This window comes from Phyllobates terribilis, unplaced genomic scaffold (assembly GCF_046119375.1).
Source record: "Phyllobates terribilis strain yellow unplaced genomic scaffold, ASM4611937v1 Scaffold_3__8_contigs__length_932513732, whole genome shotgun sequence".
Lineage (NCBI taxonomy): Eukaryota > Metazoa > Chordata > Amphibia > Anura > Dendrobatidae > Phyllobates > Phyllobates terribilis.
Window position 1 is genome coordinate 194,593,092 of NW_027362763.1, and position 22,155 is coordinate 194,615,246.

General features: G+C 41.8%; 1 protein-coding gene across 1 annotated transcript in view; it reads left to right on the plus strand.

The window, feature by feature from the left end:
- The first annotated feature begins 3,243 nt into the window (after positions 1-3,243).
- The window catches only part of RBP1 (retinol binding protein 1), a 40,800-nt gene continuing 21,888 nt past the window's right edge, over positions 3,244-22,155 (plus strand). The window contains exons 1-2 of the mRNA XM_073673001.1: positions 3,244-3,431; positions 12,963-13,141. Of these exons, the coding sequence (XP_073529102.1) occupies positions 3,359-3,431; positions 12,963-13,141 (252 nt within the window). The 5' untranslated portion in view covers positions 3,244-3,358. The remainder of the gene's footprint in view (positions 3,432-12,962; positions 13,142-22,155) is intronic.

Sequence of the window (22,155 nt, forward strand, 5' to 3'; positions counted from 1 at the left end):
CTCTATTTATGCCACTGCAGGTATTCACAGAAAGTGAAGAATCTTCGTTGTATATTAGTCACAGGAGTCAATGCGTGTCGCTGTGACTTCCTTTCTACAGATGGTAACAGGCTTCTGTAACACCATCTTTCTCTTTAACCCTTCAATTCTCAATCCCAGCACACTTTCCACTTGTGGCCTGCTATGATGTTCCCTGCTACTTCAATAGCTCAACTCAATCTCTCTAACAGGAACTAGCTTCCTGTACAAATGCCCCAGTAACTTCTCCCCACCTGGCACAAAGTGTTAACCTTATCGTAGGCTATCAAGCGGCTACTAAATATAAAACCGCCTTCAGACAGGGTGTTTGGATGACTTCTCCACCTTTTCACCAGAGTGGGACAATAATTGGAGCCATCATTGCAACAAGCCAGTTCATGAAATTTCTCCCTTCTAAATATTCCATGATCAACAGTGAGTGATATTATTGAAAAGTGCAAATGTTTAGAAACCACAGTTACTCAGCCACGAAGTCGAGACCATGTTACAAAGCAGTGTCGCGGAGTTCTTAGGAGCGTAGTGTATAAAAGTCACCAATGCCCTGATCACCCAATAATTTCAGAGATCCCAAACTTCTCTGAGATTACCATCAGCACAAAAAAACAGAAGCTTCATCGCATGGCCGAGCACCTGCACGCAAGCCTTACATTACCTAGCACAATGACAAGTGTCAGATGGAGTGACATAAAGCAGCTACCAGTAGACTATAGAGCAGTGGAAATGTGTTTTGTGGAGTGAGGAATCACACTTCTCTATCTGATGTCAGTTTGATGGACGAATCTGGGTTTGGTGAATGCCAGGAGAACATTACCTGCCTGACTATATTTTAAAAACTGTAAAGATTAGTGAAGGAGCTATAATACTATGGGGTTCTTCAGAGGTACATTTAGGCCCCCAAGTTCCTGAGAAGGGAAAACTTAATGCTTCAGCATAACAAGACATTTTAGAAAATTGTATGTTTCCAACTTTGTGAAAATAGTTTGGGAAAGGCTCTTTTCTGTTCCCCGTGACTGTGCTGTAGTGCACAAAGCAAAGTCCATAAAGGCATGGCTGTGTGAGTTTGGTGAGGAAGAGTTTAATTGATCTAGACAGAACTCTGACCTCATCTCCATCGAACACCGTAGGGATGAACTAGAACAGAGATTGACATATAGGCCCTCTTGTCCAACATCAGTGTCTGACCTCACAAATGCTCTTTTGGATAAATTCCAAAAATTCCCACAGACACCCCCCAAAATCTTGTAGAATGCATTCACATAAGAGTGGAAGCTATTACATTTACATCATATTAATGCCTATAGATTTAGAATGGGATCTCTTAAAAGCTCCTGTAAGTGTAAAGTATATGAGTCCGAATATATCATGAACACCACCTGCTCATGAGACATGTGCCTCGGACATAGCCATAAAGGGAAACTCCGTTTCCCACCCACCTATCACAATAGACTAACAATGAGCTACGTATACCCCACAGACGGCCCCCACATCCACACCACACATTACGGAGCCACCACTTGTCTTTTTACCGTGCCACCAAGACGTCTGCACTAGGCCACACACTGGTACACATGCACACCCAGCTTTCCCAAGCTCCTGAATGGTTCACTACTTGCACTCTGACTTATTTATTATGATGATGGCCTGACCGTACATAACAAGCACTTTCTACCTATTGTGTCCCCCTATTTCCTTATAGACAATAAGCTTGTGAGCAGGGCCCTCACTGCTCCTGTAATTGGTGAACTGTGTGTTACATTGTATTGTTTTTATTGTTTATAGGCTTGGGGGTGAAGGGGTTAAGGCAAAGTTTGAAAATTGCTAAATTTTCGCCAAAATTCTGATATTTTCACAAATAAACACAAAAAATATCGAACTAAATTTACCACTACCATAAAGTACAATGCGTTACGAAAAAAAAATCTCAATCACTTGGATACGTTGAAGCGTTCCAGAGTTATTACCTCATAAAGTGACACTGGTCAGAATTGTAAAATTTGGCCTGGTCAGGAAGGTGAAAACAGGCTTGGGGGTGAAGGGGTTAAGGCAGAGTTCACATGTGGCAGTGACAAACGCACTTCGACTGCAATGTGTGAACACTGTCAAAATTGGCCATATACATTCAATAGCTGATAGCTGAATGTAGACTTGGCCATCAGCTATCGCTCTCAACTCCAAGATGAACATGAACGTTCAAGTGTTTTCATAGTGAAGAGGATTGAAATCAGAAGTCAAGTGACTCTAGTATCTCTTGTATAACAAAAGGATCTAGAATTAAAATTCCAACACCTGACCTTTATCACCCCCAACATCAACTGTCAGTGGAGAGTTGGGAGGCTGTCGTCCTGTTCTATGGATATCGATAGGCTTGGATGGGTTAAGTCTAATGTGTGAGAATCTTAAGGCTAAAGTGCGCCATGGCAAGGATTGTCATACTTGATGATTGTGGTAAATAAGGCCACGTTCACACGCTCAGTATTTGGTCAGTATTTTACATCTGTATTTGTAAGCCAAAATCAGTAGTGGGTGATAAATTCAGAAGTGGAGACTTGTTTCTACAGGGTGTCCCTAAATTTTGGACACATAGGAATTCTCATTAACTATCATTTTAATTTAATTTAATTGACTATAATAGAATTTTGCAAAGAGTATCAAGCTTTGATGGAAATCATATTCAATAAGTTATTTAATATTCCAGTTTAATAAAATGTTAATAAATGTAATTTCTTGAAAATATGTATTTTTGCCTAAGTGTCCAGACTTCTAGGGAGACCATTTATTATACTTTTCCTCTGATTGTTCTACTCCTGATACTGATGTAAAAAAAAACTGGCCAAATACTGAACGTGTGAACAGGGCCTTATTGTAACTTATTGTTATTATGCTGTAAAACAGTGAATTAAATAGTAAAAAAAAAAATATGACCTATCCTAAAGTGGCATGAACCCCTATATTATATCATTCCTATACTAAACACGTACAAGCAGGAGAACGCTGATAATACAGCACGGAAGCTGCAATAAATTACAAAAGGATCTAATATAATAAGTCAAATCTTTTGCAATCTACATATGTTCTTAGATGTTCAGTTCACCCATCAGACCAAGGAGTGGGCAAGCACAGGATGTAATAGGCTACTAGTGAGCGCATCAAGCTGTGCAGAGATGGCCAGCGGGTGGGAGGTAACTTCTTGCATTGTGATAGAATTAGGAGGGGCTCAGTGAACAGCAGGATTTGAGTAACCACATCTCTCAGTCACCAGAGCCAGAACACACTACACCTCCAGCCTCCGCAGCAAGCACCCCACTACTCCCCAGCAATCATGCCCGTTGACTTCAATGGCTACTGGAAAATGCAAAGCAATGAGAATTTTGAGGAATATCTGAAGGCGCTTGGTGAGTCAGGTTTGACATCAGGTGTCTTGTTTTTGGCACAATTGTTTGCTCTGTGCAGTTAGAATAGACATAATCGGTTTTGTTTGACTTTCTATGGATCAATGTACAACCCCATTAACTAGTGAAACCTCTGTACATCTCCATTTCTCGTGATTCATGCAGCGCTCTGGCTTCATTACAGACACAGGAATGTTCTTCCTTAATCTAAAATTCCAACTTTTGGTTCCCCCACAGATCTCACATTACAGCACTGGGATAAGCTCGCTGATCTTCACTCCCTTTCTACACATTTTGGCCTCTATAGAGATCTTTGTGTAATTCGTAGAATATTGCGGCTCGGGGCTTCTTTGAGAATTTTTAGTTTGTATTTGTTACTTACACACTTCATATAATCTACTGCCTTCATAATACAGCGAGTACGATGCTGGCCATGTGCAATTATTAAAGGACGTCGTAACAAAGAAGTGATGATGGAGCCTGTAGCGCGTGTTTATAAAGGAGACTGCGCAGAAAGGGAACAAATTCTTTACTTAGCTCTTTAGGACGGTATTATTTCTTCATCCTAATGACATGACATAAGTTAGGGGTCATTCATATATAGAACACATACCTATTATAGTTTATCAGGCTGTTCACATCCGTAGGTTGTGTTGTTTTTTTTTTTTGTTTTTGTTTTTTTACAACCACTAAAAGAAAACGTAGACTTGTCTGTTTTTTTGATTCAGTTTGCGGGTGCATCTCAATGTGTCCATGAAAAAATTGGATAGAACACGAGTGTCATCTGTTTTCCGTTTGCAGGGTCGGAATCTTGAAAGTTTTTTCATTTTCTACATCCTAGAAAAACAAACTAAAAATTGATGAAAATTCAGCGCTCTGTTGAAAAACGGTGCATTTTTTTTTTCTCGAATGCAAAAAAACAAATGGACTTCTAAATGAGGGTTAGATTAAGTTTAGAGTTGGGCCAGTCGTGTTGGTAAATTGCAGACGGGCGTATGTGTTACGTGCCATTACGTACCACTCTTTGTTTGCAAAACGGCTGAGAAAAGTAAACTTGTCCATTACATTGGTATGTTTGCGTTCTGTGCCCATGGACAGCACATGTAATAATACATTTGTCCGTGCTGGGGGGTCTTTGGACCTGGGCTGACATTGATCCCTCTGGAGCAGTCAGTTCGACTCTTTAGATCCAAGTTTGGACTTGGACTTGCATGCATAATACATCTGGAGCTCGGCTAGTGTTAGAATAATCACAATTTAGCTCCCCTATAATGGCCACGATATCAATTAACTTTTGTAATTCTGATTAAACCAACTAAGATCATTTAAAAAATGTCTAACTTTGTTTTAGTGAAAGCGGCAGGTCAGGGCTTTGTGCTAAAATGCTTCTTAATTATGGCCAGCTGAAACGATGAAGTAGGTTTACCTGCAGTCCTATGTAAAACCACTGACCGCCTAACTGTAGACTGAGTTGTGCTAAATGACTGAGCTCTGCTACATCCGCACCATGTAGAGACTAACCCGCCAATGCGTTGAGTGATCTATACTTCCATCTTCTGATGTATAAAACCAAACCGAATATACTCCACATGTCTGTACCGCATGCTATTCTGCGTGTAGTCCATGTTATCAATTATATCAAAGGGACTCAAACAAAGGCACTTAGAGACGTCTCCGTCCAGCTCTGCCGCTGATAGTACCAATACTGGATCATACCCGTCATTGTAGTGTTTCTGGGCCAGAAACCAACACAAAATAATGATAGCGACACTTTCTTGTATCTTCAGCGCTTATTTCATGGGCGCGTGTAAATGGTCTTTGTTCACATAGACGCTGTATCAATCAAGCGCATTCAGACCACGATGCGCGCGCACACATGTATCTCAGTATTAGAAAGTGCTGCTAAATAAATGCCAGGATATATTCTTGTCAAAATATTACTACAACTCATTGATCCCAGCTGGTAAATGTAATGGACATGCAGAAAATTCCACCTAATACTTAATACAACACCAAATACGCTTTATTGCTCTTAATTTGTAAGTAAAATGTACACAAAATCACATCAGGTTTTACAAATTCTCATTTTGTTCCAAATGTATTTCTAATATCTGTATTCTGCCCTGAATGCTGTGCCGTCTATGGGCAGCATGTTATACCGCAGGAGGAGCTGAATAGCAGGGGCGTAACTACAATAGGTGCAGGGGTTGCAATCACACCTGGGCCCTGGAGCCTAAGGGGCCCAAATGGTCCCTTTGGACTATATGAAAAGTCCAATCCTATTAAAGTCTTACAATAATTGGGGGGCCCCATTGAACTTTAGCATTAGGGCCCACGAGCTTCGAGTTATGTCATTGCTGAACAGACTAATATACTGAATCACTTTAAAATACAAATGATATAGGTTTTTGTATTCATTGAAACTCCCACTCTTTTTGGGCTTCGGAGTTCAATGGGCAGTCCGGATTAGTGATTGGCAGCTATCTCTGTACAAGGGCTCATCCAGACGTATGTAGATCATGGACCGCAATACACGGACTGTCCGTGGCTCTCCCAACCAGAGCATGACACCATCAAATATTTCTATGAGGTTGTTGAGCTCGGGTTGGGAGACCAGCGGCCAATCTATGAATTGCGGTCCATAATCGGACCAGCATCCACAGACATCTGCATGAGCCCTCAGACTACCTTCACATATCCGTTTTCATTTGTATACCCAACAAAAAATGACCGTTTAGTTATGAGTAGGCTGAGTTTTTTGTGGCATTGAAAAATCACAAGTTTTTCAAGCTGAAATGCTCCTTCTTTGAGGTTTTTTGGAGGAGTTTTTCTTTGCCTAAAGCATTTTTTGAAGAGTTTTTGATGATTTTTTTTAAGTGTTCTTTGCAGCCTTTTGATTATTGGACAGTGCATAGTTTGGAGAGATTTCCTTCCAGATCCCCCTTCAAAGAAGCAACTTGCATTTTCTTTTATCCACTAGGTGTTCAGATACATAATCACTGTTGCTTCAATTTTTTTTCTCATCATACACCAAAGGTGGTCTCCGCTTATCCCTGATGTGAGACCTTTTTAAGCTGAGTATTCAGATCAGAAACTTTGATTTTCTGAGGAGATTCGAGGGAGGATTTGGAGACTTTCCATTCAGTTTCTAATCCAAAAACTCCTTGAAAAACTTAGTGCGCACATAGCCTAAGGATTGCGTTTTTGTCTCAGGTTTTGCAGCATTTTTACGTGCATCTTTTCACCGCATTTATTTGAATGGGTGAAAAGCGCTGCAAAAATGCTGAAATCTTGGCAAAAACATAGCAGGGCTCAAAGTAGCACATTTGTGTGAGTTCAGAAATCGGAATGATTATGATAGTACTGTAAAATGCACCAAATACGCTGCATAAAAATTGCTTGAAAATCTCTGCAGAAACGCCACGTGGGAACATACCCTTGTAGTAGCCATAGCGGTAATCATCCTGGCTTCCTAGAGACACATGAGACAACAGAGGCCTTCTATTGTTTCTTGTCTTACAATTTCAGAGCTGACAATGAATACTCAAGAATTTTTAATATGTAGGTTGAAAAAGGTGAATGTCACCCTGGAGATAACCAATAAGGTCATGCCCTGGGCTATTTCCTCTTGGTCATTAGGGTGCATTTCCTTTTTGTTAACCCTTCAGTCGTTACATAATTAGTACATTACCTTCTCCTTGTTCACACCAAGCCATATTTGCCTGAAGTCCTAGTTTTCCACAACACACAGGACTAAATAATTTACTTTGATACTCAAAAAACATCTGTGGTTCTTAAAGCTCACGCTGCCGTATACCTTTTATGGCTTCATGAACAGACATCTCTGTAAAATTCTTGACGATCTGCACACATTACCGAGGTTTTGTAATGATGGTAAAGAGAGTAGGAAAATACAGTTTTGTGTTCACACATGGATCAATAAACCTCTGGGTCCATGTGCTGTCCATGTAAATAACCAACAGCAGATAGTTGAGAATAATGGATGTGTGACTGCAGCCTAAGGCCCTGATTCCTTAAGATTGGTGTTGTTCACGCTGGTCTCGATGAGGAGATGTGCTGGAGTAAGACACGCCTTATTCACTAGGAAGCTCACTTCATGAATCCGGAGCGCTGGATGGGTGGTGTTCACCTCATCACAGTCCCTGGTGGAGTAAGAATGTGGGTTAGCGAACGCCACCACCTGTCATGAGGTTGTGCGCTGGTCGCAACACCCCCGTCCCACCCAGCTCCACCCTCTGTGTTGGATCTGGCAAAAATGGGGTGAAAAAGTCAAAAGTCGCAAAATTTTAGTGCAACCTAAATTTGCACCAAAATTTTGCAACTTTTCAAAACTTTTTACGAAACAATACTGGTGTAAAAGCTTTGATTTAATCGGGCCCCGTGTGCACATACAATCAATGAATAAGACTGCCCAGTGATCTCTCAGCATACAAATAGCAGGGATTTTAATGAGCAAAGTACAAATTTATCTGACGACTGTCTCCAGTATAAAAAACAAGTTGCACTGAAGCTTTTCCCACAAATCTCTCTGATTTCTACTTTTTTCATTACAATCCTCACTCATTTAGGGTTTACGAGTCCGGTGGGTGGTCCTTTACAGTGACTGACAGCCTTTCTTGTATAAGTGTGCATACAGAGATGGCTGTCAATCACTGGTCTGCTTAGCGCTGTCTGCGGATCAGATGCCAAGTTGAATGTGACCGGTTTAGTAAGATAGCGGCTATGTGCGTTTTGTCATCACGTGACCTTCCCAGACGAGACTTGTGTTCAACTTTCTTTCACTTATGTGCTTATTTTGATCACCCCGTAGTGTCTGTTACTTACGCCTTTTGAACTGACTGTTGCACTACAAAAAGTTTGTGCATCCACAGTTTATTGCTGATCATACATAATAGATGTTTGCTGACCATGTGCACTTTTGGCTGCCAACTATTGCGCCCAGCTTTCCCATTACTAAGCCCACTGGGATCAGCTGAGTATGCATGTTCATTTCAATAGGGAGAAGGGTATAATCTCATTATGTCAGGAAACAAAGGATCAGGTATGCGTAAATCCAGCATGTCTGATCCTAGATGAACCCCACATCCGTCACTTATAAAACTATGCTCGCATTGTGGCATGCAGCCATATTTCCAGTGAGGCGAATAGGATTTTCTAGAATCCTATTCACATGCTGCAGCAATGACATATTGTCCAGTCTTACATAACTGTAAATAGTGAACGTGTGAATGTGGCCTAACTCTGATACACACCCCCTACCTAAACATTGCACAGATAAAGCGCACCCCTTCACGGTATCTGTCTGCCCAAGCAGTGACCTCTTTCACTCAGATGAAGCCCCTGCCACACCACAAAGAATAAATTCTTCAGGAATGGTGTCATTTCAGTGCAGATAATGAATACTCTAATAAGCAGTCAAGAATCTTTTAGGGTCATGTGCATGTTAATAAAGGTGAAGGTCGCCATTGGAGTCCAGGGCATGACCTTAGCAGTTATCCATTACCTCATGTTCATTAGGTTATTACATTTGCTTTTTGTTAACCCTTCAGATGTCAAATAATATGTTCCTTTCTTCTCCCTCGTACCAGTCAGGATTGTATTTGCCTAGATTCCAAGTTCTCCAACATATAAGGCTAAAGAATGAGTTTTTCATACACATTAGGGCTCGCTCACACCATCGTATTATTGGTCCACTCTTTTGTCAGATCTTAGTTGAACCAATGTTATGTATGGGATTGTGCACATGTCCGTTTTTTTTTTCCCTCAAATCGTACAGGTCCGAGGGAAAAAAAATCACAGCATATTCGAAGCGCACTCGGCCATGCAAGTCAATGAGTCTATGGAAGCCATCTGAGTGCAGTTCGACTTCATGTACTGACACAATGGAGAAGATGGAGGAATTTTGTTTTCCATCTTCTCGGTGTTCTCCGATTCTCTCATCCAATAATCGTATCACACTATGCTGACACTCAGATCAAACTCTGTTCAGAGTATCACTAGCATTATCATCCCGATTTTTTTCGGATGAGGCAATCTATGGTCGTGTGACCCGGTCTTAGAGTGACGTTGGCTGACGAGGGCTCCTGTGTATGGAGGCGTTGGGAGAGAGAGCTTCCGACTGGTCCATGGAGAAGCACATCTCTGGATCTCTGGTCCTCACAGCACTCGCTGCTTTATAACTCTAGCCCTTCATGGACAGATATCCCAGTGTACAGTTCGTGATGTAGTGCGTACATTACTGGAGTTTTATAATGGTAAATCCTGTAGGAAAATACAGTTTTGTAAGGCACTAAATACCATGAATAACACAACAGTGTTTCTAGGGACTAAAGTAATCATCCTGGTAATACCGGGATTAATCTTGTGTGTTTGGATAAGTTACAATAACCGCACAGAGCCATGTCACACGTGCCCCATATTTGTAAGTAGCACTGAGGTTTCTTATTTTTTTTTTCTTTTTCCTGATACAACCCCTTCAGCAATCAGTGGCATCTTGGCTATGAGCTTATTATGGGATGTCAGAAGATTTTGGAAATTACCACTCCTTTAAAAATTACTGTTTTAGGATTAGAAAAATGTCAGCTGCTTGTACAATCAGTGCGACTTATTAATGTGTCCTATCTAGTATTGCAGCACATTTCCATGGAGGTGAATGGGCCTGAATCTGCATACAGCACATGGTTGTACAGAGTACAGCCCTGACACTGGTTTTGAGAGGAAAAAATAAATAAATAAAAAAAAATAAGAGCAGCCATGTTTTCTTTTACAAAGAGCAACCACTACTAAACCACCCCAGCTAGGGGAGAATATCTGTGTAATACAATGACATGTGGCAGCATGTACGATTGCTATGGTATAGGGCCGGTCATTGGAATTGGATAATCTCCATGCACACAACTCTGTGGTTTATATTTAACACAGTCCAAAACTGGAAATGGCATTAATAACACAGGTTACAACATTAATCCATACGAACAAATACAAACTGTGAATTGGCTCTGCTGAGTCCCGCTTTGAGAGGAGTGCAGGCGCATATACTCTACCTCCACTCCAATCATTGTCTATGGGAGTGGCGGAGAATGAAGAGTGCAGCACTCCGCTATATCTGGCAGGCACATCCCACAGACAATGAATGGAGCAAAGGTTGAGCATCTGCACTTCCACTCCTTTCAACACTTTCTCAGGATTGCTAACGGACCCCAAGAAAGTAGTAAATTATCCCCTGTCCTATTCATGGTGGATAACTTTTGATTCTGGGAATGAACCCTTAATAAATTGAATGAGAGCGGACCCAGTACTTGGGGTACAGCGCAAATACTCAGACTATTCAGAGGAGCAATTATTCACCACCACTCTCCGGGCGCAGTCTTTAAGTCAGTGTTTGCCCTAATTACAACCCTTACTTTCTAAGGCCAGTTTCACACGTCCGCATATCTCCGGTACAGGAAAAACCAGTACCGGAGATATCCGTATCCCGTGTGTGGCAACCGTATGCTGCCCGTGTGCCGCATCAGGATCACACAGACGGCGCCTGGGAATCAGCGCTACAGGTAGCGCTATTCCCAAGCGCCGGCGCTGAACGCTCCGGAGCCGCTCATTCTCCCCGGCTCCTCTGCAGCAGCGGGCGCATGGATTACAGCGGGGGACACCTAGGAGAGCTGAGTACATGGATTTTATTATTTGATTCTTATTTTTACAGGTAGAGACACAAGGAGCAAACACTACTACCCTCATCATTGTGTCTGCTGTTGCTGATCACAGCGCCGACAGGGAACCATGATGAGGGCAGTGTTCAGCACCTGGCGCTTGGGAATAGTTCTAACTGTAGTGCTGATTCCCAGGCGCTGGTACATGTCACACGGATGACACACTGATGTCATCCGTGTGGTACGTTTTGCAGACTGTGTATCCGCAAAAAAACGGACACACGATCCGTGAAAACACACTGAGATGTGCACAGACCTATTCATTTGAAAGGGTCTGCTTGTGTCAGTGTCTCCGGTACACGTGGAAACTGTCACCACTCATACCGGAGATGCTGACGTGTGAAAGAGGCCTAAGGATACGTTCAGTATTTTACATCAGGATTTGTAAGCCAAAACCAGGAGTGGAACAATCAGAGGAAAAGTATAATAGAAACACGTCACCACTTCTGTATTTATCACCCACTCCTGGTTTTGACTTACAGATACTGAGGTAAAATACTGAACTTGTGAACGTGGCCTAAGCCTCTAGACCTTAAGTGTTTTCTGGTGAGCACAAGTCATCACTTACTCACAGGATAAAATAACTTGTTGATTGGTGAGGGTCTGTACACTGGGAACCATACTTATCAGTAGTGTTGAGCGAATGTGTTCAGCATTTCAAATTTGGGTTTGTGTTTGAGGTTCCGGCTTGTTCGCGCCCAAAAAATTGTCTCCGCCCACGAACATCCCTGATTTGCCACGCTGTCACGCAGATACTGTAACAACATCTAAATTTCTGTTCAACATGGACACCATTAATTTAACCAAGCAAGGTTGGATGGTCATGTCAGGGGTTATGGGAGGAGAAAGGTCAGTCAAAATATTGATATGATGCCCCTACTCTATAACCTGGTAAAGCAGGGTAGAGCAATTAGTTTTCTAAAGGGACCACATGAGAAACCGTGACAGCTGTGGAGGGCTGAACCAACCGCCCAAACTGAATTCTAATCAATATTATTATTTTACTTATGTCATATATCTTTTGTAATCTTGTACAGAGTGCCTAGACAAAGGCCTGATGTAGGCCGAAACGTTGGCACATGAATCTGTCTCACAGGCTGACACAATAAAATCACCATAATTATTCATTCTACACAGTGTCGAAGGTTGATTTTATTTTTGTACTTTGAGTAACCGCTCCCAACACAATACCATGTCCCCACGCGGCACACTAGCCCCTGCAGTATGATGGTCCCATAGTTTCCTGCAAGTATTGACAATTAAAAAAAAAAACTAACCATTTTCTCCATTGCTCCCTCCTATGGTAGTGTACTGAGCTCTGCACAGCGGGTGCAGTGCCATCATTATGCTTGTTGTGCCCTTAGACGCACAGGCTCAATGGTGGAAAAGGGATCTGACAGCTCTCTGTTCCATTATTGTATTAACTGTTTATTTTCAACCCGAGAAATTGAGATGCCGGGCAGGGGGAGGCTGCATGGTGCAGGACCCCACTGCTTCCAGCCCTTTGGATGCCCCAGTCCATGAGCTGGACAGAACAGTCAAAGGCTCAATATGGTCCTTAGGTCCCACTTTGCCCAGGCCTGCTGTAGAGGCCAAAATAATGCTAAGCATGTAAAATTTAGTATTATTGGTCTGGAGTCTTCTTTTTTCTTCCTAGTCTAACGTATGTTTTGGATAATTCAACTGCATAGTTCATCTGAGCCTGGATATGCGCCACCGATTAAATGAAAGACGATCCTGAGAGCAATCACTTTAGGTTTGAAGGATTCTCCACAATAAAACCTCTCCTCTCTTCTTCCCTATGCAGATGTCAATGTCGCCATCAGGAAAATCGCCACTCTGCTGAAACCAGACAAAGATATAATTCAGAACGGGGAGCACATGGTCATTAAAACGCTGAGCACTTTTAGAAACTACAACATGGAGTTTGATGTGGGAAAGGAGTTTGAAGAGGATTTGACTGGAGTAGATGATCGCAAATGCATGGTAAGAATTAAGGCCAGATTAGCCCATTTCTAGAACAATGGGCGCCTTATTGAGATTAGTTCTGTATTCCCTTAGTGTACTAGTCCCTACCACCTCTGCTGGAAGGCGATTTCATGAACTTTGCACCATTGCACAAGAGCTGTCCTTTCATATGTCCTTCTATCCTACACACTGTAACAGCCTGAGACGGTATGGGCTCTGCTCGCTCGTTTGAATACAAATGTATATAGGACATGGTGGAATTAATGCCGCCATATCCTTCCATACCTTCTATCTTGAGGATGCCAAATACATTGCTTGATCCATATGTCTGACACATATGCATGGCAGATAAAAGTGATAATTGAGACAACTAAAGTAACAGAATTTACATATAGAGAACATGGACTTTAGATGGTGAAATATTTTTTTATGTATTTTAAGATTTTAGCATTATTTTTTTTTTATTTCTTGGGTCTAAGACTTAATTGAAAAACCCATTTGATATTTTAAAATATTTCTAATGGAAACAGTAGAAGCCAATGCTTTTTCCCCATAATGTGTTTTTATTAAGAAAAACCTGAAAAAGATGACCATAAGGACTTGTTCACATGTTACGTTTTTTCCTTGCATTTTTGCCACACTAGCAAAGTGAATGAGATTTCTGAGCACTCGAACCTTCAAACCATTTTTTTTTTCAGATCTGCAGCAAGTCAATTCTTTCAGCGTTTTTTTTCACCCGTTTTAATGAAAGGAGAACAAAACCGGATAAAAAATGCTTCCAAAAATGCACGTATTTTACTCAAAATTGTTTGAAAAGTCTTCTGCAAATACTAAACGTGTGCGCATTCAAGAGGACGGTGAAAACCTGAGCAATACTTACCCACGGTCCTCAAGCTTAAATTATTATTTTTTTCTTTAATGGATGTAGATGTTCTGTAAACTATGGGATGTTATGGAAGGTCATTTTGAGGTTGTGTAATTATAATAATTGACTACTGTGAAAAACTGAATGCTGCAGAAAAATGTTGTAGGGTCATTATCTGTCCTTTTAGTCATTCCCAGTGATAAGAGAATATACAAAGTCTGACATTACTGCTGTAGGAGCTCAGAACATCTGGATGTCCTCTACAAAGTGTATCGGGCTCTGCCTCCCACTCCGCTGTTATAAACACCCATTTCCTTTCTAGTTTGTTCACCTCGGGTCACGTTTTTTCTCTTGTAGAAAAGTCATGCTGACAATCTTTGGCAGATGCAATGTTATCTTTTCAAGTTTTAAAAATAAATGTGATCTTTACAGTATATATTCTGTATCTTACAAAATTTCACATTTATTTTCGTTAACACAACTTTGTTTATATAACTATATCTAATGTAGATTTGCACACAGGGATGATTTGCTAATATGCTTGCCCACAGATTTAGATGAAAAATGGCAAAATTCAAACTGAGCCCCCATAACTTTTCAAATGGGTCTTGTTTTGCCTTGTGGGACAGAAAGGCTTAGTGCTCGATTCCCTCTCGCTGGTTTTCCATGACCCTGTAGCCCCTGAGTAAAATTGAAAAAAAATATCTCGTACTGCCCTCCGCCACCAATGCTCTTTAATTGAGATGAACCCTAAGTCTCCCAGCACTCGCCTGACATTGTCACATGAGCACTGCAGCCAATCAGCGGATGTTAATGTGCTGCAGTGCTCAATGTCGTGCGGGCGCTAGGAAACACAGAGCTTACATTGCTGGAACAGCGTTCTTGCTGGAGGTGAGTATGTCACGCTAGGTGTGGGTGGGGAATACCAAGTGTACAATGATGGGAAAAGGGGGGGGGGGAAGCCCAACAGCTAGGGAAAGGGAGAGTGGAGACCCCTAGGCAGATCTTACAACACATTGACTCCCCTACCGTCCGTAAATAGGTTCCGTACCGATCACCGAGCAGGATACCTAATCCTTAACTGTTCCTAGAACTAGGCCCTAGGTAGGGAGGGGAAGGGGTGAGAACTAGTCAGCCCCCACTGCAACTAAAGACAAGCAAGGAAAACAGACAAGGGGATACACTTAGCTTGAGAAGACACCACAGAGAGAAGACGACAATAATCCACCCAGAAACTCCAAGAAGAAACTAGCCGACTGCTAGTACTGCAGGCCTGAGCAGAGGAAAATAGTTATATCACCAGTGACTCTCTGGAGACACTGAAGGTTTTTATATACCAAGCAAGGGTGTGTCAGTTAGCAGCAGAAGGTGGAGATCACTACAGAGATGAAAGGATCAAGAAGGTGTCTGCAAAGCCAAGCGCAGCGACCTTCTACAGCCGGGTCTAGAACGACTGTCTGTCAAACCTGATACACCCGTGACAATATAGGTTTATTTTATTTGGCTGACTACAGAATTTAAGGAGGGGTTGTCCAAATAGTGGACAAACCTCTTATCAATTTGGATCCTACAGCTACTATGGGGAATCAAAGTTCCTTGTACATATTCAAAATGTATCCATAGGTCCCCACTTACTAATATATAGATAGAGAGTGCATGGACTAGGTTAAATACAAAAGGTGTAAATCTTTATTCATACGATGTCATTATTTAAAGGGAAATAAATATGCAGCATAATAAACAGACATAGATGGTGGGTGAGCCAAAAAGGGGAAAAAATGTTCACCCTAGGAATAAGGACAATGCACAATAAGTAAAAATAATGGATAGTTCCAAAATGAGTGATATAGGTACAGCAAAATAAAATAACAAGTTAAACAGGCATATGGATATCCAAAAAATATAAAAGATATAGAAACAAGAATAAAGGTGCCAACACTATTAAAGTTTCATATAATAAATAATGAAAGGTGCAATAATACATATAGAAATCAGGGCACATGGTAACCGTAACATGCTAGTGCTCACCAACCAAACACCCAACATGCGTTTCACCTATGCTTCATCAGGAGTGAGGATTGTGTGTGTGTGGATAGATGTATATATCTAAAATAGTTAAAGTGCATATTATTGACACACATTCAGGGCTATGAACTGACATACTTTATTTTGCAGGATGCCTTCTGTAGTTATAAGAGTAATCGACTAATATAGTATCACATACAATATGCATCTCGTGTGCATGGGATCCTATACATTGGCACACTTCTGGAGTTTATGTTCAGGAAACTTGCTCGTAGATTTCTCCATTATGCGATCAGGGCCAAAAATGTAGTCTAAGCAGTTTATTGGAAAAAAAAAAAGGATTACCTACACATTGTAATTTACTCTGCTATTTATGTTCTTCGGTTTGGTTCAAATTACACAGATGACAAATTTAGCTCCTCTTTGTTACTACGGTTTTAATTTGAGACTCCCCTCCCTTAATTTAGATGTATTTGTGGCAGCATTGTGACTACTCACATTAAAGTTACTGGGGATTTACTTCAGGATATTATAGTACTTAAGTTAATGGTCCAAAGGTTACTCCACGTATACCAGAGGGGAAAGGACAAGGTTAATTACAATGCTGAGATAATACTTAATCGAGCTGTGTAAGATCTTAGCAGAAAGTAGATCTGTCCAGAGACCCCAACGATTTCCTGGTTACATATGCCTAAAAGTGTCTATTCTGTATTGTATATGGCTATTTATGGTGTAAAAGCACAATTCAATAAATGGGAATAAATATGGATGAAATAAAAGATCACATGCAGAAATCTGAAGTTTTTTTGCATTACAGTCCAGTCCCCGGGAGAGAAAATGATAGGAGTGTGATGTATGTATCGCATCTGGACAACCCCTTCACAAGCAGATCCTGAACCCCCAGAAATCAATATATATAATATCAATATAAGCTTTGGAGTAAGCGGAAAACATAAATGTGATATTACATAGCATTTATTCATATGTAAGGATGGCCATGAAATACTTGGACATAAAGAGTCCTCCAATGTAGGAGGAGCTGTTTGCAATGGGGAATGGAAGTGAACAAACAGTGATGTGAACGGAGAGCGCCTGCCTCAGCCCTTAATTAAAGGGTTACTCTCAGAATGGTAATTAAGTATCACAAAGCACAGTAAGGGCATACTTATTGCTAATATACAGAATAAGCTCCTGTGCGCTCTCTCTCTGCTCCTGTGCGCTCTCTCTCTGCTCCTGTGCGCTCTCTCTGCTCCTGTGCAGTACCCTTAAAGACTGAACACAAGTTCTTCAATCTACATCCGTACAGCTGCCGGTGTGGTTTTATTTAACTAGCTGGTTCTAGCAGTGCTCAACTCTCCTGCCCTCCTCCACAACAGCAATGTAGAGCCATATTTGTTGACTGCTGTCAACAGATCAGTGATGTTAAACTTCAAATGCTGTTCTGTTGAAGCATATTGCAGAAAACAATCCTCTGTCATGCTTATATAGCATAGAATTTGCAGTTTAACATCCCTGGCCTTTTAAGCAATAAGAAACAAACACTATTCTCAGAATCTGGCTACAGTCCCATCCTAAAGTATATCCTCTCAGCCCTTGTATGCAGAGCCCTGTCCTGTAGGACATTGCTCCTTTTCAGCAACCTCCTGCAGTACATCTCTCCTCTCAGCCCCCTATATACCACCCCATGCTGCAGTAAATCTCTCCTCTCAGCACCCTGTATACAGCTTCCTCTGCAGTACATGTATCTTTTCAGCCCTCTCTATATAGAGCCCCATCCTGCAGTACATCACTCCTGTTAGTTAACAGCACACACACAAATTGCTACTTTATGAGCTCTCTGCATTGTAATCAAGGAAGCTCCTCCCCTTCCGATGACATCATCCCTCACACTATAAGCTCCATTCCAGTCGTGTCCCAAACCAGAGCTATAATAGCAGGAAGCCAGCTGAGAGAGACTAGGAGCACTGGAACTACAGCAGAAAAGTTCCAAAGGCAGCTGGTGGTCAGAGCCTGAATGTGTTTTTTTAATGGGGAAATGTGTGTAAAGGGTGCAGATTTAAAAATGGGTTATATTGGTGCAAATGAATGTGTACAGTCCATTACACTGTTCTCCACTGGACAGATTTTCAAAAATTGTCAGGTTCAGTTATGGAATGAGCCATTTCTTAATGATTTTGATCTCCTGAATTCAAATCTGACAATGAAATTTTTTAGCTGGCTTGTTTCAAAGAGTTTTCCTTTTACTGTTACATATAAATAATGCATAAAAGTTTCAGTACTTTGAAACGTTATTATTTTTGCAAGTCTAAAGATGCAGAATATTTTATGACAATTTTTTGATATTTATTTAGAGGAAACTTGCCAACAATTCAAATAACTAAAACATGTCTATACACTATTCCAATTTATCAACAGTTACAGAAATGACACTACAAAATTTGGTCCTCACTCAGTGAGAACTTTTTTTTTTTTGCTTGTCTCTTGTACTCCTGCATCGGATCATCTCTTACAATTGTCCAACAGTAATCATTGATGATTCCATTTTCCTGGATATCTTTTCTCCATAGCCACAATATCTTGGTGAAATCTCTCACCGTGCTCGTCGCTTGCTGCTACGCAGTTTGGTGGTAGAAACTGTAGATCCGAATGTAAGAAATGAATCTTTGAAGGGGTTGTCCATTACTAGGACAACCTTTTCTTAAACTAAATGTTCGGCCTGATTACAATAAAAAAAAAAACTAGTCAGATGTGTTGCACATCTATTGAAGCTCATCAAGAGAATGCCAAGAGTGTGCAAAGCAGTCATCAAAGCAAAAGGTGGCTACTTTGAAGAACCTAGAATATAAGACATATTTTCAGTTGTTTCACACTTTTTTGTTAAGTATATAATTCCACATGTGTTAATTCATAGTTTTGATGCCTTCAGTGTGAATGTACAATTTTCATAGTCATGAAAATACAGAAAAATCTTTAAATGAGAAGGTGTGTCCAAACTTTTGGTCTGTACTGTATCTACACAGATTTAACTCGTTAGCAATCAATCAACTAGCTTAAGACAACAGGAGACAATAAAACTGCAGAAAAAAACGCTGGCAACTCAACATGGATCATAAACTGTTAAAGTAAGTGTGATGACCTTAAAGTATGGATTAAACAACATAGATGAATGAGATTATATATATATATGAATGATATATATATACCAGTGATTAGCTGCAGAGCATTGCAAATAACATGGAGATACAATGCGGATTTCAGAAGAGATAACACGTAGCAGAAGCAAAGAAATCCTAAAACTGTATACCTTCACAGAGAGCATTTATAAAAGTAAGTGATGCAACTGTTAGGATTACGTCATCGGAGCTGAGTTGGTGATTTTTGATTGATCACCCTAAAATGATAGAAAACTGAAGACTCAATAGACTAATTAGATGATGTAACAGACTAGTAATGCAATAATGATGAGGAAATAATAAATGCAATCTATAATCTAACCGGAGATGCGTGTCTCTGTCTGAAGCTTCGATAGACTGCGCATGCGCGATGCGCAGTCTGGCTCCAGACAGAAGCACGCATGGAGCCGTTACAGGTAAGAGGAGTGCATGGTGCCAGAGATCACGGTATGCGTAGGCACTGAACGCATACCGTGATCTCCGGCGTCATACTTGCATACTTACCTGACCGGGAGGAGCATTGCCGCGGCGCCTCTCTTCGCCAGAGACCGGGTCAGGAGTGAGGCGTCGGATCAGCGCATGCGCATAGTGCTATCCGGCGCCATTTTACTGAAGACACATTTGCAGTGTGTCTTCAGCAAAATGGCGCCGCACTCCTCCCCTGGCCTCCGGCAGAACAGGACCAGCAGCGCTGGAGCACAGAGAAGAAAGGTGAGTATAACTGTTTATTTTTTTTGTATGTGTGTACAGTGTGAAAGGGATGAGGGGGTGCCACGCGTATCGGGATTGGATGGTGCCATGCGTACCAGGATAGGGATGAGGGGTGCCATGCATACCAGGATAGGGATGAGAGGGGTGCCATGCATACCAGGATGAGGGATACCATACATAACGGTATTGGGCATGAGGGGTGCCATACATACCAGGATGGGGTACCACTCATACCAGGATGGGGGGTGAGGGGTGCCACGCATACCAGAATGGGGGTGAGGGGTGCCACGCATACCAGGATGAGGGATACCATACATACCAGGAGAGGGATGAGGGGTGCCATGTATGCCAGGATAGGGATGAGGGGTGCCATGCATACCAGGATGAGGGGTGCCATACATACCAGGATAGGGATGAGGGGTGCCATACATACCAGGATAGGGATGAGGGGTGCAATGCATACCAGGATGAGGGATACCATACATACCAGGATAGGGATGAGGGGTGCCATGCATACCAGGATGAGGGGTACCATGTATGCCAGGATGGGGGTGAGGGAGCCATGCATACCGGGATTGGGCATGAGGGTTGCCATGCATACCGGGATTGGGCATGAGGGATGCCATGCATACCAGGATGAAGGATACCATACATACCAGGATAGGGATGAGGGATGGGGTACCACGCATACCAGGATGGGGGTGAGGAGTGCCACGCATACCAGGATGGGGGTGAGGGGTGCCACGCATACTAGGATAGGGATGAGGGGTGCCATGCATACCAGGATAGGATGGTGGGGACAGGATGGGGGCAGCACAAATACCAGGAGGGGGGCAGAACATACCAGCATTGGAGACCATATACCAATAAAAATGCTCGCCATCCAGGCGTAGAACGGGTTCAATAGCTAGTTTTTCTATAAGCCTGCATGACAGGTGTCATGAGTAATGACCACTTCCTCTGGATCTTGAAAATTAGAGCCAATGAGTACATTTAAGAAGCATCATATCCATTTTCAGCCCCACAAAACTAGATGAGTTCAACTGTTTTTGCCTCTGAACCAATTTAGCTGTAGGACGTGTTGTTATAAGATGACATTGCAATTTTGGGAATAACCCTTTTAAGAAGACGTTTTTGAGTAAAATTTTACAGTTTTTATTTTTTTACTTCTTTACATCTATTGCTGAACGTATTAAAACTTTAAATGTGTAATCCACTTTTATGGATCAAAGGGGTTGTCCACTTTATTTTTATTGCAACAAATGTGTTGTATATGATTTATAGGAAGTGTGTGTGTGTAATACATACAGTACAGACCAAAAGTTTGGACACACCTTCTCATTTAAAGATTTTTCTGTATTTTCATGACTATGAAAATTGTACATTCACACTGAAGGCATCAAAACTATGAATTAACACATGTGGAATTATATACTTAACAAAAAAGTGTGAAACAACTAAAAATATGTCTTATATTCTAGGTTCTTCAAAGTAGCCACCTTTTGCTTTGATGACTGCTTTGCACACTCTTGGCATTCTCTTGATGAGCTTCAAGAGGTAGTCACCCGAAATGGTCTTCCAACAATCTTGAAGGAGTTCCCAGAGATGCTTAGCACTTGTTGGCCCTTTTGCCTTCACTCTGCGGTCCAGCTCACCCCAAACCATCTCGATTGGGTTCAGGTCTGGTGACTGTGGAGGCCAGATCATCTGGCGTAGCACCCCATCACTCTCCTTCTTGGTCAAATAGCCCTTATGTAATGCAGGTGCCGGAATGCAACACACAGAGACACAAGGCGAGAACAGTCAGAGATGACTGTAAACCGTTTTATACAACAGGTATTCTGAAACAAGGGATTAGCAACAAGGGTAATGAACAGTGGTTTGAAATATCAGCAAAATACGAAATTTCTCAAAGTAAGGCGCAGTCTCTTAAAATAAGGCGCAGTCTCTTAAAGTAAGGTGATGCCCTCAAGCATGAGAGACACCACACAAGTTCTTTAACCGTGAATTTGGCCCTAGCGGGGGTCACCGGTTATTCCCGCTAGGCCGTGAGTCTCTTTCCGGATGAATTCAATTAAATCACGTTGTGCTACTTTAGCCCCAACCGTTCCCCTCCCAACCTGAGTACTTAAACCCAATTGTCCCCGTTACCGTGGGTGAGCAGTGGAAGTGACGGCCCTGCTCACGTATGCAGCTCCCCTCTGCTTGGCCGTTGGAGGCAGTCTCTCGAGCCTTGGATAGGGGGGTCCAGGCCTCGT